The 16,737-nt window shown below is 50.7% G+C and overlaps 1 protein-coding gene across 1 annotated transcript; it reads left to right on the top strand.

The window, feature by feature from the left end:
* Window positions 1-378: 378 nt before the first annotated feature.
* Window positions 379-13,900, top strand: SF1 (splicing factor 1). The gene is given in 14 exon segments (XM_035013161.1): window positions 379-432; window positions 434-776; window positions 2,094-2,222; window positions 4,954-5,029; window positions 8,056-8,208; window positions 8,410-8,499; window positions 8,842-9,025; window positions 9,114-9,229; window positions 9,345-9,452; window positions 10,164-10,344; window positions 10,612-10,885; window positions 11,222-11,281; window positions 11,398-11,577; window positions 12,337-13,900. Coding segments are annotated over 14 exon segments (2,286 nt in total). The 3' UTR covers window positions 12,675-13,900.
* The last annotated feature ends 2,837 nt before the right edge of the window (window positions 13,901-16,737 follow it).

The raw sequence follows: 16,737 nt of genomic DNA, 5'->3' as shown, positions 1-16,737 counted from the left end.
CGCGCAGTAACAAATAAAGTGCGCGCTGCGACACCTCCCAGCTCGCTAGGCTCGGCCGCCATTTCTTCGCCGGGCCTAACGGTCCGGCCAATCCCAGCGTGCGTCGAGGAGGGCTAAGGCTCCACCAATTGGAGGCCGCCGATTCCAACCCCTTGCCTCGGCTCGGCCCAATCCAGGCCTCGGACCCGTCGCCCCCGGCCCGCCCCCGCGGCGCCCTCTCTCCTCCCTCTTTGTGCGTCTCGCGCCGCCGCCGCCCGCCGCGTGAGAGGACGCGCTCCGGGGCAGCGCAGTCGGGTCCCCTCCCCCCGGAAGGTTCGCGAAGAAGAAGCCGCCACCGCCGCCTAAAAGGAGCCGCCGGTGCCGGTCCCCGGGGGCGCCATGGCGACCGGAGCGAACGCCACGCCGCTGGGTAAGCTGGGCCCCCCCGGCCTCCCCCCCCCTTTCCGGGCCCAAAGGGGGCTTCGAGCCGGGGCCACCGCCTGCTCCCGGGCCTGGGGCGGGGCTGCTGGTGCCCGGGCCGCCGCCGCCCCCGCCCGTGGGCTCGGTGGGGGCCCTGACCGCGGCCTTCCCCTTCGCGGCGCTGCCGCCGCCGCCCCCGCCGCCGCCCCCGCCTCCCCAGCAGCCGCCGCCGCCGCCGCCCTCCCCGGGCTCCTCGTACCCGCCGCCGCAGCCTCCCCCTCCGCCGCCGCTCTACCAGCGCGTGTCGCCGCCGCAGCCGCCGCCACCCCAGCCGCCCCGTCAGGACCAGCAGCCGGGCCCGGCCGGCGGCGGAGGAGGTGAGTCGGGCCGAGAGAGCGCGAGAGGCGTCGCGCGGACGGGCCCGGCCGCCTGAGGGGCGCGCGGCGGCGGCGACGGCGGCTGCACGCGGCAGGGGCGCGCGCGCGCACGGGGAGGCCCCGGGCGGAGGCGCCACGGGGCGCGCGGCCCGGTTCTCGGGCCCCGAGTGCGCACGCGCGCTGGAAGGGGTGGGGGGTGGAGAGCGGAGGGTTGCTGTGCGCAGGCGCAGTGTGGCGGCCGGGCTTTGTGGCCCGACTATAATCTGGTGGGGGGGCGGTCTGTGTTGTATTCTAGACTCTGGTATAGGAGAGCGGTGTCGAGTAGGTTGATTTGGTGGACGGAGTGGTGGGTGTGCATGTCAGGGGGGCGTGAAATGGTCAACTGGTAATGTGGAGCACCTCCTTCCTGGTTCTAGAGAAGTCCAAAAGGCAGAAAAGTAGCAAGAGTAGCTTTTATTTCTATAGTAGGGCAAGGTTTTCACTCCAGTGAAAGAAAGAGGTCGAAAATCCTTAGAATGTGATTGGGTCTGATGCACTTTTCGGGGGAAGGAGTTTTTTCCTAATTTCCATTTATCTTAGGGAAGTCAGATATGCCTCCCCTTAGTTGTTGGGGTTTCCCCCTGGGAAGTAGAACTGACTTGTGTGTACCAATGTGTATGGAGTTTATGCCTCTGTATCAGAGGAGGAGGATTTGGCTGCTGTTGTATAGCTTTTTTTTTTTTTTTTTTTTTGGTCGGACTTTGATACGTCCTCTAGGAGTTCAGATGTTAAGTGTCTAGTTGGCCGGGAAGATGGAATGCTTATCTTGGCTAAATTTCTGAAGAAAAAACGTGATCTTGTTGAAGAACTGGGCTTTTTCACTTAGTAAATCATAGGTTTGGTTGTGTTCGGCCCGTTTAGAAAGGTGATTGGTGGGGAGTGGAGGTGAGAAGAATCAGCAGTTTCCCCAATCTTGCTTTACCAAGGTATGATTATTCAGTATACCTTGTCTCCCCTGGGGCCTTTAAAACATTCATGGTTGTTGTTGCATATCTGAAAGATGTGTTTGCTTGTTTACATACTTCACAGTTTTTCTGGATACGTATTATAAATGTGAAATGTTACTTTTTCGGATCCAGAGCTAGGTACCCTTGTGGTGGCCATGTGTCTCTGAATTCTCGGGTTTGTGTTCATTTTTTTGCTCTATATATCTTAGGTCAAGTTCTCAGTTTCCCAGTTTGCCGAGGTTGTGTCTAATATCATAAGTATCCTGAACTGCCTGTTGGTAATTAGCTTGCTGGTTTATATTTGCATTTGATGGACTTTATCTGCCTTCAGACTTTCCAAGTAAGAAGCGGAAGAGGAGCCGCTGGAACCAAGATACGATGGAACAGAAGACGGTGATTCCGGGAATGCCTACAGTCATCCCCCCTGGACTTACTCGGGAACAAGAAAGAGCTTATATAGGTAAATACACGTTCTGCATCCAAATACGTTGTCAGATTGATATGATTTATTCTGAGCAACATTTTATGTGTCATAAGTTTGAGACCTTAAAGTCTTGTTCTTTTGAGATGAGGTACGGTCAGGTGTACTTTCATGACTTTGACATAACCCATCAGTTTTTACTCTGCAAGTCCTGCATTTGAAGCTCCTTGTTTTGGTCTGTTCGTAACAGCAGTGTTCTCCATGAGTGCCAGGAAGGTAGAGGGACCCACTTAGGAGTGAGGGTAGTCCCCAGTCCAGCACCCCACCCCACCCTTTTCAGCTGCTGTTCATTGCCAGTTGGTGAGGTGAGTGTCTTCTGCCTCTCTGGACACGGCCCCAGTGGAGAACACTGCAAGTATTATAAACTAAGTACCTTTTTCACAGCATGGCCTTTCACCATTTCATATTCCTCCCTCCCCTTCAAATGTCTTTTATTTTTATAGGTACTTTCTGAAAAGAAAAACTCAGTTTAATCAAAGAGTGGTCCTGAAAGTGTTGAACAGTGTGCACCCCTTTTTACCATTTTGTTGAATTTAACCTTTCCTTCAGCATCTTTTCTGGTTTGGTCTTTGGAGAGCTGTCTTAAAACGAGGGCTCTTTTACTATTTACTATCAAAGAACTCTGCTGGGAAAGGGGTACTACTTGGATATGGAATGAGGTGGTAGGATAAAAGATCTTATCTGTTGGGAAATTTCAAGAATTAACAATAATTGTCCACAGTGTAAATGAAGTTAACCTCAAAATTACCTTTTTTTAAATATAAGGTTTTGAATGCGAGTTTTACCTTTATTCATGTATCTGCAGCTGTCTCCAAAAAGTTCACTTGATGAACATTTCCTACTAACCAAATAAACATCCCCTTTGGAGTAAATTAGGGCAGAGGCCGTCTAGGCCTATGAGGCTGTATCCTTCACAGATCAAAAGCTTCAGGGCTGGCATGTGTTATTCTTGAGGATCATTATATCTTATGTTTTTTAACTGCTGAGAGTTTTGAGGTGTTGGAATTGTTACCTTGTTTTCACGGTACTAATATTTCTTCTTTCCCCACTGTTCCAATTTACTTCCACCCACCTGCTTGTCTCATTAGATTGGCCTGGGTCTTTACAACCTTGTGGAAATGTCCTTAGTGGAATGACATTCCAAGGACACAAGCAGACTTAGAAAGGGGGGGAAAACAGACTTATTCTCTACATCTCCAGTTCTCTTCCTGTGCAGGGAGTTAATGCACTGAGCCCTGAGGGTATTTATAGCTCTAATCAAAAGTGGATAGAGCCAAAGCAGAGGCCAGTGTAGATCTCAGCTCTAAGAAAGATCACAGACTTTTGATTTAAGTGCCAGTTTTCCTCAGGTCAGACCCCACACCCCTACAGTTCAGTTAGGAGGGCTGCCTGCCTCCATGAAGCTGACTTTCACCTTGAGTTCTTGAGCTAGATACTTGACTGTCAAGTCCGAAATTTTCTGGCGTAGAAGAGCTTAGGGATCTATGTATCTTAATTCATCTTCTGTCTCTCAGGGTACACACTGCTTTGTACAATGCCCGCAGTATCCTCTCTTGATAGGAATGTGGGTTTTCAGTTCTTTGGAGTTGGAATGGGTATGTGGTATAGCCCTGTGGGGTGTATTTAAAAGTAGAAGGGTATCTTGGGTTAGACATGCATTAATCCTGTTTTGGAACCAGCTCGACTTTAACCCAACCCACTAAGACTTGCCCTTATTAGAGATGCCTGCTCACAACTTTCAGATGCTGCAAAGGTAAGAAACAGGTGGTTCTTCAGCACGCTGAAGACCGTGATTTGGCTCTACAGTTGCCATTATCTTGAGAAGTCACCCGGGTAACATTTCCCTGGAGTCCTTGAACTTCTGTGAAACCTTCCTCTCTTTTTTATGTACAGCCTCATTTTGTCAAGGTCTGAGGGCCACACATTCTCCTTGACCCACACTTTCTATTTTCTACATCCCCTACTTTTACTCCCCTCCTGAGGAGCAAGTCTGAGAACAGACTTCTTAACGTCTCACGGTTACTGGTTTATTAAGGTATATGGATTGTTACCTAAGACTCGAATAAAAGCAACAGGTATTGGGAGGTCCTTATTAGTACGGATCTGGTTGTACAGAAAGAGTATGTATAATAGGCTTTTTATGAGGTGTTGAATTGGTTATTAAATGTCTTACATGTTCAAGGAATTTTGAACCTGGTATCAATGAAAATGATCTTTGCTCAACTGGTATTTTTCCTTGTCCCATGTTAATTGGATTTCATTTTGGGCTATGCTTAATATTTAATGAAGAAAAATAAACTCTCAAGAGTCTTGCCCTCGAAGTAATTTGTTTGGGAACAGGGTATTGGTGATAACATGGTTTGTTCTGGGTGCCAATTGTATAGCAAGCCGTGGAGGGGAGGGAGAGGTGAAGCACCTGATAATTGCTTTGATGTTAGCCTTAGTGAACAGTGTATACTGCTAACCCCTCTTCCAACAAACTGTTTGCTTCCTTAAGTGTTAACCATTTTGAAGTGAAAAATACCTGTAGATGTAAATGGACTTCTGCCGATAGGTGGTTGGGGGTTTTTGCCTCAATGTGTTCACTGATCAGTCGTCCCTTTCAAAGTCTCCGAGTTCTTCATGCTTGTTGTTGAGATTTGAGATGTTTTTTGGTAACATTGTCTTTTTTCCATCCTTTTTTTTTCTTTCCTAACCTGGTTTCTTCCAGTGCAACTGCAGATAGAAGACCTGACTCGTAAACTGCGCACAGGAGACCTGGGCATCCCCCCTAACCCTGAGGACAGGTTGGGAAACAGTTTTAACCAGCTGACAGTAACGCTTTTACCTTTTTCTCAATACGTTTTACTGGTGGCAACATATTGTGTCAGTTCAATGAAATCCTAGTAAGACGACTGTGATAATACTTTAACCATTCTGGGGCCTAGAGTTTAATTAGCAATCTATATGGTCAGTCGTCAGTTAGAAAATTGGAATGAAATTTAATTACTAGCAGAATAAAAAGTTACAGGAAAATGGACATCTGGTTTCCAATTGGTAAGCACCTAGATTTTAACCTGATTTACCCACCCGTAGGGACAGTGAGGTGGCCCGTTAACCAGCCTTTTCAGTAACTGCTTTGGTTGAAAGCCGAGGGTGTAGAGCTTTTCTCACAGGTACATGGTGCAGGGATTAAGAATATTTTTGAGCATCACTGAATTTGAGCAGACCAGAAGCTCAGTCTGGTTAGCTCATTGCTGCAGTCTTCCTGCTCATGGTTTTGAAATGGTTTTAAAATAGATGAGATTTCTAACCAGCTTCCTTCACTGCCAGTGAATTTTCCGCCTTGGCCATTGCCTGGGGGTATTGGGAGGGTCCAGAATATTCTCGCCTGTTTTGGGAAGGCTAGCAACCAACCCTAAATCACCTTTATTTTTTAAGAGTGTGGTCTTCAAACATCTGTAGTCACGTTCTTTCAGTTTACAATTTCTCTCACCTTTGAAAAGTAAAAAGTCTGAGGGAAATTAACTTTTTAACCAGGAATTTTATTGGCTGGTTGAACTTCAAACAGCTAAATCTGGTCCATTTAATAGAAGGGCAATATGCCTCCCTCTCTGTGAAATTGCTCTTAGTGCATGCGGCATAGTTGAAAACACTTCACTTTAAAAAGTAGTGTTTTTAGCTTTTATTACCCGATTAATGGCTTGTTAAATCAGGAAGATGATGTAGTGATTTTAGAAGCCACTCACTTATGCATCTTTCTGCTGCCCTTTGCCAGGGAACAAATTAACTTAATCTCTCCATTTGGGCTCTTTAATTTTACTTAATGAAATTTATTATTTTTTTACCTGTAGATTTTGGTTGGAGGGTTGTGTTATGTTTTATATATATATATATATATATTTTTTTTTTTTTTTTTTTTAAGATTTGCATTGTAGGTTGTAGACCACAACTGTTGAGTGCTTTTTTGGCCTTTTTCCCTTTAATAATACGTCTAACAGGTTACCAGGCAATTCCTCAAAAGGTTGAATTTTTAACAAACCTTTGCTTCCTGGAGAAATGGGATTAGAGTTTAGTTGATCTATATGATGCCTCTTTGAAGTGAAGAAATTGGGCCAATATAACCTCTAGAATATTAGCTTTTGCCTTTTCACATCCACAATTTGGGAAGAGATTAAACTGTTGAGGCTTTTAAATGACCAATTTGGTACTGGTAAACCTTGTTCTGTTGATTAGCCAGAAATGCCTAATTCTAGACAGCTACGGGGTGGGAATTAGAAACGTCAAGCACATTAGAAATAAAACCAGAGCAGTTTTTTTCTCCCTTGTATTCAGTTTGAAAGAGGGCCTAATGCCTGACTGGTTTTGCTTTTGAGCCCAGGTTGGAGGGAACTGCATGAGTTTCTTACCTTACTGAGGTTATTTCCTAAGAAGGTGTATTTTCAATATTAAGCCACTATGCTATTTTGATGTTGCTTAAGTTGCACAGTTAAAAACGTTTTAAAAATCTCTTGTAGACTTAAATGTATAAGATGATAGTCTAATGAGCTGGGGTATATTTGCTTTTGTTCATTATTATTGGATTGTGTTAACAGTTTATATAAATGCTAGAAACGGAGGTGTCATTTAGCCGTCATTAGCCATGAACAAACCTGACCTTTTATTCCATCGTGTGTGTAACGTGGTATGACATGGTTCCCTTTAGGCTGAAGACAGTGGGAGCAGCCGAGTTCAGTCCTTGCTCTCCAACTAGGCAAGGTTCTCTCAACTAAACCAAGGGTATAGGAGTCTTGACTACTTTCAGGATGTTTTTTTTAATAACCTGATACACATGGTCTCTTCCCTTCTTGCAGCTGCTACTAAATTTTCATTCAGAATATCAAGCTATGGTCCTTTTTGTAATCTCAACTCAGAATTCTAGGAGTGTAACTTCTCTTTTTTATTACCGCAAAATCCAGCTGTGGTAAACTGACCATTTTATCATTACTATTTTTTACTTGTAGCAACAGCATTTTACTCCTTAAAAAAATGAGAGAGAGAAAATCTGCTTTCTGGACTTGTAAACTCTGGTGGAGAATCCTAGGTTTTCCCCTTGCCGTTTGCAGGTCCAGACCCTAGACAAGTACTTGACCAAATCTGCATTTGCAGCCTCTAGCAGAAGCTGCTTTAGCACGTTAACGTTTTTCTCTACCCAGACTCCCCAACCTCGAACAGCCAGAAAACAGGTTGACTCCTGGGCCTTGGACACAGCCAGCCAGGCCATTGAAGGAAAAGCAGAGACGAAGCCTTGAACCATCTCTCTCCATTGTGGGGCCAAGTAGCTGCAGCAGCCTTGAGTCCCAGTTGCATTGGGTTAAAGAGCTCATACTTCCTATGTGGCAGGGGTGCAGACACTCTTCCTGATAGGGCACGAGCTCTGCAAGAGTTCACAATTTACCTAAACTTTTGGGTTTCCGTGGTTCATCAAGTTGTAATAATGTACAATTTTTTAAAATGGAAAATCCATATTTGGCAAGAAGACTCCAGAGGATGATACTGTCCTTGCCATTTACAGTCCAAAGATTTTCCCCCAGAAGGACAGACTTTTTTCTTCTCACCATTTAGAAGCAAGACCTTTTTTTTCTTTCTCACACACACCCCAGTCCCCCTAATGCTAAGCCAGCTTTCATCTCCCCATTCCACACGATCTTGAGTAGCACACGTTACGGTCGGTTCCTCCGAAGAGTGTTGTGTTAGGGTCTGAGAGGCAGAGGGGCTGGGGAAGACTAATTTTAGCCCATGTGGGATGAGAAAGAGTGAAGGCAGAGCAGTAACAGTGATCTGTTTCCCACAGGTCCCCTTCCCCTGAGCCCATCTACAATAGCGAGGGGAAGCGGCTTAACACCCGCGAGTTCCGCACCCGCAAAAAGCTTGAAGAGGAGCGGCATAACCTCATCACGGAGATGGTTGCCCTCAACCCTGATTTCAAGCCACCTGCAGATTACAAGTAAGCAGAGGGGCTAGGTTGTCCAGGCCAAGGACATGTACAGATCACGTGTGATCTGGTGGAACTATTTTGGTACTAACGTCACACCACTTGTCCTCAAATCATGTATAGTTAATACATGGTAGCAAGGTTAGTTCTAAAAGCTGTGGGTTGTGTTCTCTCTCAGAAACATGCAGAGTCTATGGGTCTTTTCTTTTTTAGACCTCCAGCAACACGGGTGAGCGATAAAGTAATGATTCCACAAGACGAGTATCCAGAAATCAACTTTGTGGGGCTGCTGATTGGGCCCAGGTGAGTAACTGCTACCCTGTGGGATACATGATTGTTAAGAAACTGTAGGCTGTATCGGTCTTAGGCCCAGCTGGGTGCCATTGATGGCTTCCCTTCCTGTTTTTGGTGGAGTTCACACTTTGCTGTGAGAAAATCTCTTCAACCCCGTTTTACTGCAGAGAACTCAAATCTTACAGATTTGGTGTGGCTGCCTTTAACTTAAAAGAGATCATGGAGCTCTTGGTGGGAAAATCCAACTCTGCACTCATGGTTTCCTGCCGGTGTGATCCGCCCACTCTGTCCCCTCTGGCATGGGAACTTGCCTGTCAAATCTAACAATTCAACTTTTTCTGCCCCTGATAGAGGGAACACCTTGAAGAACATAGAGAAGGAGTGTAATGCCAAGATTATGATCCGGGGGAAAGGGTCTGTTAAAGAAGGGAAAGTTGGCCGCAAAGATGGCCAGATGCTCCCTGGAGAAGATGAGCCACTTCATGCCCTAGTTACCGCCAACACCATGGAGAATGTGAAGAAAGCTGTGGAACAGGTGAGGGAGCCAGAAAGGAAGCCTCTTGCTAGAAATCTAGTGGTGGCCCCAGCGCTTTATGTAATTGTGCCCCTTGCATCTCCACTAGATAAGAAACATCCTGAAGCAGGGTATTGAGACCCCTGAGGACCAGAATGATCTACGGAAGATGCAGCTTCGGGAGTTGGCTCGCTTGAATGGGACCCTTCGGGAAGATGATAACAGGTGTGTGATCCGTTTAGAGTGGAGAGAGTGTACAAACCTGAAGAACCTGTGGAAGTAGGAAGCTTGGCCGTAGCCCTTGACATGACTCTTTTTTTTCCCCCTTCTTCCTCAACAGGATCTTAAGACCCTGGCAGAGCTCAGAGACACGCAGCATTACCAATACCACAGTGTGTACCAAGTGTGGTGGGGCTGGACACATCGCTTCCGATTGCAAATTCCAAAGGTGAGGGCCTGGGATCATGGCTTCTTTGTAGCCGTGGCATTCAAGACATTTCTTGAGCGTGTTGGTTGGTTGCTGTTAACCTTTGGGCTCTAGAGGAGCTTCCTTTCTGTGAATGTGGTCTGTAATGGTGTGATGGTAAAGCCCAGGATGATGAGAGGCAGCTTGTGCGAACACCTGTGTTTTGTGGCTCATCTTGAATTCAGGAAAACTAGAAATTTCCATCCTGAGTGTAAATGTTTCCACTGTGGCCCAGTATTAACTACCTTTTGCTGCTTAGGATCGGTTTCAGAAGCCATCTGGATTTTTGGCCAGTTTTGAACCGCACTTGATAGCAACGTTTTTCTACTTTGTTCTCCTTTGGAAAACCTGGCAGGTGCTCTAGTCCTGCATAGACCTTCCTTCCCTCAAACTGGGAATGTAGGATTTGATGAAGGTTTGCTCTCCGGAAGAGCCTGTGCTTTCCTAGCTCGTGTGGCTGCCTGGGTGCTCTCGATCTTTTCTGTTGTGGCAGAAATCCGCGTGGTCTCCCAGATGCAGAGCTGGGCGCAGAACTGAGGACTTGATGAGACTATTTTGAGGAACGGTTAGAAAGGATGATTGAATTCTTCAAAGAATTCTATGTCAGTTCTTCTACAGGATAGAACTTTCCTTGTTAATGAGTTTTTTTCCTCTTCTTTTTTTCTTTCTCTGTGTTTCTTATCCTGCCTTCAGGCCTGGTGACCCCCAGTCAGCTCAGGATAAAGCACGGATGGATAAGGAATATTTGTCTCTCATGGCTGAACTGGGCGAAGCGCCAGTGCCGGCATCTGTGGGCTCCACCTCGGGGCCCGCCACCACACCCCTGGCCAGTGCACCTCGGCCTGCTGCTCCTGCCAACAACCCACCTCCACCGGTGAGTTTCAGGGGCTGCTGCTTGTGGTCTGGCCGCCCCCATTCTCTTCCTCAGAGACTGAGGGCTGTGGCCAGGTGCTTTGGGTAGAGCGCGGTGACAGACATGGCTGGCAACATTGTTCTTCCGGGTGTCAGGATGTTCGGGGATCTTTCACTTTAGGAAGATCCTGTCCTTGTGTGTTTTCTGGTCCTCTTGGCATAGCCGAAAGAACAGTGTTGCCACCAGGGGGAGCAGGCAGGGACGTTGGCGGGAAATGCTCTCACGTAGTCTCTCATGTCCACCACCCAGAGCCGCCCACCCTGGATGAATTCTGGCCCTTCAGAGAGTCGGCCCTACCATGGCATGCACGGAGGTGGTCCTGGTGGGCCTGGAGGTGGCCCCCACAGCTTCCCACACCCATTACCCAGCCTGACAGGTGGGCATGGTGGACATCCCATGCAGCACAACCCTAACGGACCCCCACCCCCTTGGATGCAGCCGCCACCACCACCGATGAACCAGGGCCCCCACCCACCTGGGCATCATGGCCCTCCTCCAATGGGTAAGTAAGTGTCAGACCAGAAACCTTGGGGCTTTGGGATAAGCAAGGGTGACGTCAGGTTGCTGCGAACCGGAAGCAGCTCTCAAAGTGGCTGGGTATTGCATCGGGTCTCCTGCCAAGGCTGGGGCTCCAGAAGGAGCAAGACTTTATCCTGGTTTAGGAAGTGGTTTGTGTGTGGGGTAGACACAGACTTTGCGTCTTCAAGGCAAGGTTCCCGAACGGTTCTTACAGGGGTAGTGGTTGCAAGCTGTGTGAACCAAATAAGCTGTGGGTGGGGGCATCTTCCCTGGCCAGTTCAAATGTCCTGCTAAGTCCCTGCTCTTTCCTTCCATCAAGATCAGTACCTGGGAAGTACGCCTGTGGGCTCTGGGGTCTATCGCCTGCATCAAGGAAAAGGTAATGCGGCCCGTCGTCTGCTCGCTCTGGGGTATGCCCTGGGCCTGGGAGCGGGGTCTCCGTCCCGAGGCCCTCTCCTCCCCCGAGGCCTCACCCTCGCCTCCGCCTCCCTGCAGGTATGATGCCGCCGCCGCCTATGGGCATGATGCCGCCGCCGCCGCCGCCGCCCAGTGGGCAGCCCCCGCCCCCTCCCTCTGGCCCTCTTCCCCCATGGCAGCAGCAGCAGCAGCAGCCTCCGCCACCCCCTCCGCCCAGCAGCAGTATGGCTTCCAGTACCCCCTTGCCATGGCAGCAAAGTGAGTGGACTCTTTGGGGCTTGTGGGGGTGGGTGGGATGGGGAGGTGGGGCTGAGAGCAGGAGAAGCTCACGGCTCACAGAGGCGGGCAGACACCCAGGGAGGAGACGCTGCTCTCTGCTGGGGGTGCAGGCAGAAAGGGCCTCATGGCCCCTGGGGGTCTTGGGGAAGAGAGCTGATGTTTGGCGTGGTTGTGTCTGGGGAGCGGTTTTGGGGGACCTGGAGGGAACCTGCCATCGTAGGTAGGGTGCCAGAAATCCAGGCTCTCACTGGCTGGGCTGTGTGAGCTGCCGGCTGCTGGCTGGCCCGAGTCTGTGTGTAAGGCCCGGGTGGGGAGGGTGCTTGCATGCTGCGCAAGGGACGTGATTGGGGCCTGAGAGACGGCAGGGATGGGACCGGGCTGTGGGGAGAGTAGCTGTGGCCTTGAGGTTGAATGTGCCGTTCGGTGGTGGCGGCGGATGGGCGGAGGGATGTCAGAGCCGGTTCCTGTGTCTGGTACCTTCTCCTCAGCCCTTCCAGGGGCACTGGTGACAAAGGGCTTGCTCTGCTAAGCCCAGAGACCTCGAGGCTGACCCCAGGGTAGTCCTGCCCACCCCTCCACTCCCCATCACCAGGACAGCCCCGCCCGCCCGCCCCCCACCACCGTACCGCATGCCAAGCAAGGAGCAGGCGCCCCTCGCCCCCCCATCCCAAGGCAGCAGCCGCAGAGAGCCGCGGTGTGCCCCCGCGCGTGTGACCTTGGGCTTCTTTACCACCCCAGATACGACGACTACCACCACGAGCGCTGGCACAGGGTCCATCCCGCCATGGCAACAGCAGCAGGCGGCTGCCGCAGCTTCTCCAGGAGCCCCTCAGATGCAAGGCAACCCCACTATGGTGCCCCTGCCCCCCGGGGTCCAGCCGCCTCTGCCGCCCGGGGCCCCTCCCCCTCCGCCGCCTCCGCCGCCTGGTTCCGCCGGCATGATGTATGCCCCGCCCCCTCCTCCTCCGCCTCCCATGGACCCTTCTAACTTTGTCACCATGATGGGCATGGGGGTGGCGGGCATGCCGCCCTTCGGGATGCCTCCAGCTCCCCCACCGCCTCCACCACAGAACTAGACTCGGTTTTTTTAAGAAAATATATATTATATAGAGAGAGAATTGGTCTCGTTTAAACACACGCCGAACCTCACCATATGGAGCCAGACATTGGGATGCACGCATGTGATTTGTGTGCACGCATGTGTGTGTGTGCACGCACCGGGCTGGGCCAAGCGACTGAGGACTCGCTTGGGAACGGGCAGGTGGTAGTAGGGGCGCCAGCTTGGGCTCTCCTGGCGCCCCGTAGCATCGAGTGTCTTCTTTGTCTTCTTTCTCTCCTCACCCAACTCCCTTTGCCTCTCCCCAAACCGGGCCGCCAGGATCCCTCCCCGCGGCGGCGATGGCCCGAGCCATGAGAGTGAGGACTTTCCGCGCCCATTGGTGACCCTTCCAGGCAGACAGCCTCAGCAGCGCCCCTGGTGGACAGGATGGTTCGGCAAAGCAGCCTGAGTTATTTTTGTGGACGGAATCGGAACACGCTGGCTCCATATCGTGAAATTTTTATTAATTTTTTCTTTTTCCTTTGTTATTTCCGTATCTCTTCCTTTCTTCAGACTCCGTCCAAGGAGATGCTCTTCCCCGATCTTCTGCTGCAATTAGACTCCTTTCCTTTTTCTCCATTCCTTGTTCTTCTCTTCCCAAGGAGAGGAGGGAGCAAATGGTTTTAGGTGCAAGCTTTGGCCATTAATGTCAGGCTATTTGGAAGGGGGGGTTCCTTTTGGTTCTAAGATTTTCAAGGTTGCCATGACCACCCCAGTTTTTTTGTTTGTTTTTTGTAGTGTGACATTTTGTTTTTGTCACCTTAGTAGAGTAGTGGGTTAATTTCCAGGTTCTGGGCCAACACCCATCCTGGCACCCCTGCCAGTGGTAGGTGGGGCCACCCAAGCTACCTTGGTCTTGTCTGCCACCCTGGAGAGTCCTTTCCTTGCTCCCTGAGCACCTGAGCTGCCTCAGATTCCATTTGTTCCTCTCCTTCCTGGAAGGTTTCCTTTCAAATTTTATTTTAATCCCAAACGTCTGAATGTTTTGCAGTGTCTAGGGGTTTAAGCCCCTTGTTTTTCGTTCTACTTTTTTCTCCCTTTCCCTCTTCATGGAGTGATTATGTTGACAATAATGTATAATGCGCGTTCTCTTCACTGGTTTATCTGCAGAAATTTCTCTGGGCTTTTTTTTCGGTGTATGATTCAACACTGCGTTAAAAGGGGGATGTTCCATTGAATAAAAGAGCAGTGTGGTTTTCTGGGTCTGTTTCTTCGTTTTTCTTTTCTCATCGAACCCCCTGTACTTAGCAGCAGCTCCAAAGTTACCTCACCTGCCCACATTCAGCACCTGGCCCCAGCCATCCCGTTCTCTCTGGGGAACCCCTGGGACCTTCATTAGGGAGCCTCCCGCCTGCGTCCCTGTGTGTGGCTTTGCTGGTGGAAGCGGAGTATGTGGGTGGTCCCACCATCTCCCCTTTGTTTACTGGTTCACAGCTGAGAACCGGGTTCTTCACCACCACCACCCACCCCCGTCACCCCTCAGTCCCCTGGTCCCTGTTGTTCTGAAGGCCTTTCCCTGGGGCTTGGACCCCGACATTTGCTGAGCTCTGGTTGCGATCTCTGCCTGGAAGCTGCCACCTGATGGAAGGCCCTGGGCTTAGGGAGGCGGCGGCACTAAAGGTCAAGCCAAGTAATCCTGCCTGCGAGGCACAGAGCAGCTAAAATTAAAACCGCCAAGTGGCTTTTTCTTTCTCCGCTGGTGACTTGAAGCCTGCCAGCACTGCAGGCTTTGGGGATGGCTGGGGGCAAAAAAACAAGTGCCCTGTCTTGTGCTTTGTAAGCACTTCTTCGCGGCGGGTCTCAGGTGGTTTTCTTCTTCCACGGCTGGGGCAGCGGGCCGTGCTGGTTGTGGCATCCGAAAGATCCACATCCGGGCTCCACGAGGTCTGAGGTCCTTGCCCGGCTGTTGCCGTGCCACCCCGTGCCTGCGTGCCTGCCCTTCCCCGCTGCCTTTCCTTCCTTCGGGGAGGTTAAGGGATAGCACGCCCCTGCCGCCCCCAGCACCTGCCAGTGGGGATGCCTCTCCCTTCAAGTTGGGTCTGACCACTGCTCTTGGGAGCAGAAGTGGGTTTGTGTGGGCCCCTGTCTGGGTTGGGATGTCTGTACTACTTGGCTATAGGCCGGTAGGGTTAACAGAGCCTCGGAAGCAAGGCAAGTGCAGTGGGCTTCCCTAACCAAGACCGAAACTTCACTTGACTAAAAGGATGATCTTTTCTCTGTCCTTAACTGACAGAACGGGGGCAGGGCCTGGGGCCTAGCAACCCTCTTTGACCTTGGCTTCACCTCATTGCTTCCCCCACAAGCTCGGTTTCCCTGGTGGGCTCATTGGGCGGTTAATTAGCTCTTTGAAGCTCTGGAAGAGGCAAAGTGGCGCTATGTGGGTTTTAGAAATAAAATCAATAAATGACTTAACCGCAGCCCAGCTATCTCCTCCGTCTCCCTCCCCCGGGGCCAGCTCCGTTCCTGTGCTAGCTCCCTCCCGCTCCCTGCCGTCAGCTATTGTTAAGGTTTTGGATTGTAACAAAGTGGCTAGCTAAGGCATGGGGCTCAGGCCTTTCTCCAAGGAGCTCCAGGCCCTGAGATGGAAGAGAGAGCAGGAAGGCTTGGCCCTCAGAAGCGCAGGGGGCACCTGCCTTTGTGGCAGGGTGGACAGAGAGGAGAAATGCTTTCCCACCCGCCTTGAGACTACCTCGGGTGGAGGAAAAAACCTTAGCTCCACCAGGTCTGTTCCTGCCTGTCCTGGCAGCACTGGCTCCCCGCCCTCACCCCCCGCCCCCGCCCCCGCCCCAGCTTGGGTGGTGAAAGGAATACCAGTTGGGAAAGGTCAGCGTTAGGGCTCTGGAGAAACCCAAGATTGATCTGAGGAAGGAGTCAGGATTTCTGGTTAGAAACCTAGTCAGACATAAACAACCTTGGGTTATTCAAGTTAGTCAAGTGCCTCCAGGGTTCCAGATTGATCTGCACCCGCAGCACGCGGGAGTGAGGGATTGGAGAGGACATGGGGACACAAGAAGTGGGTCAGTTTGAGCCTTCAAGGTCTCATCATGCTGGACTGGGGCTTGCAAAATAAACGGAGGGGCCTCAGGGTGGAGTCACCCCTGGAAAAAGCCTGGAAACAGTTTGAGCGGGGGGCACAGACAACAAAGATGGAAGGGACGCACAAGGAAGGTAGTTGGAGAAATCAAAGTAATTTCTGGGTGCCTGGCTGGCTCGGTAGAGCGTGGGACCCTCGATCTCAGGGTTGTGAGTTCAAGCCCCACGTTGGGCATGGAGCCTACTTTAAAAAAGGAATTTCTGTTTCCTAGTAGAAACAGGCCAAGTCCCAGTTGAGCAAGTGCCTTGAGCCCCGAAGTAGGGCGAGCACAGCGCTGATGCCCAGAAGAGGGGCATCAGAACCAGCTGGCTGGAAGAGCATTGGATTCATCTGGGGAGTCGGATGAGAATTTGGGAATGGTTTGGGAGCAGGTCCTTAGTGGCAGGAAAATTAACTGGTAGGCAACTAGGGGTCAGTAGAAGGGCTATGTGGCCAGGACGCCACCACAACAGGGCTGTGAGGTGACAGCACAGATAACAGGTGGCTTTCTCCAGGGAGCACTAAGCGCCAAGGAGCCTTCTGAGCTTGACTCAGAGCAGCCTCTTGGGAGCAAGTCCAGGCCCAGCAGCCCCAGATGCAAGCCAAGTCCGGAGACCAGGTTCTTGGAGGGTGGGTGACCCCAGCAGAGGCACAGCCCTGGCGGGGAGCCTTGCGGATGGGGGCTCAGAAGAGACCAGGGAGCCACCAAGCACCCTATTGAACTAGAGCATACAAAAAGACCAAAAGGAGAAACTGGAAAATACCGCGAAATGTAAGAGACACCTTGAGACCACCTCGGTCTATATTTCTATATTTCTATATTCCCACTACATCTGTGTAGGCACATTTGGGTGTTTCCTGATCTTCTTTCTCACTTTGAAGCATGGCAGCTATGGGAGATGAACACCGTAATGCTGTTTGGGGGCAGGGGAGAGCAGGGCTCGGGAATTGGAAGACTCGCAGTTTA

The sequence above is a fragment of the Mirounga leonina genome, unplaced genomic scaffold (assembly GCF_011800145.1).
Source record: "Mirounga leonina isolate KUSES-001 unplaced genomic scaffold, KU_Mleo_1.0 Mir_166, whole genome shotgun sequence".
Taxonomy (NCBI): Eukaryota; Metazoa; Chordata; class Mammalia; order Carnivora; family Phocidae; genus Mirounga; species Mirounga leonina.
The sequence above is the reverse complement of the archived record's forward strand: the minus strand, read 5'-3'. Positions and strand labels throughout refer to the sequence as shown.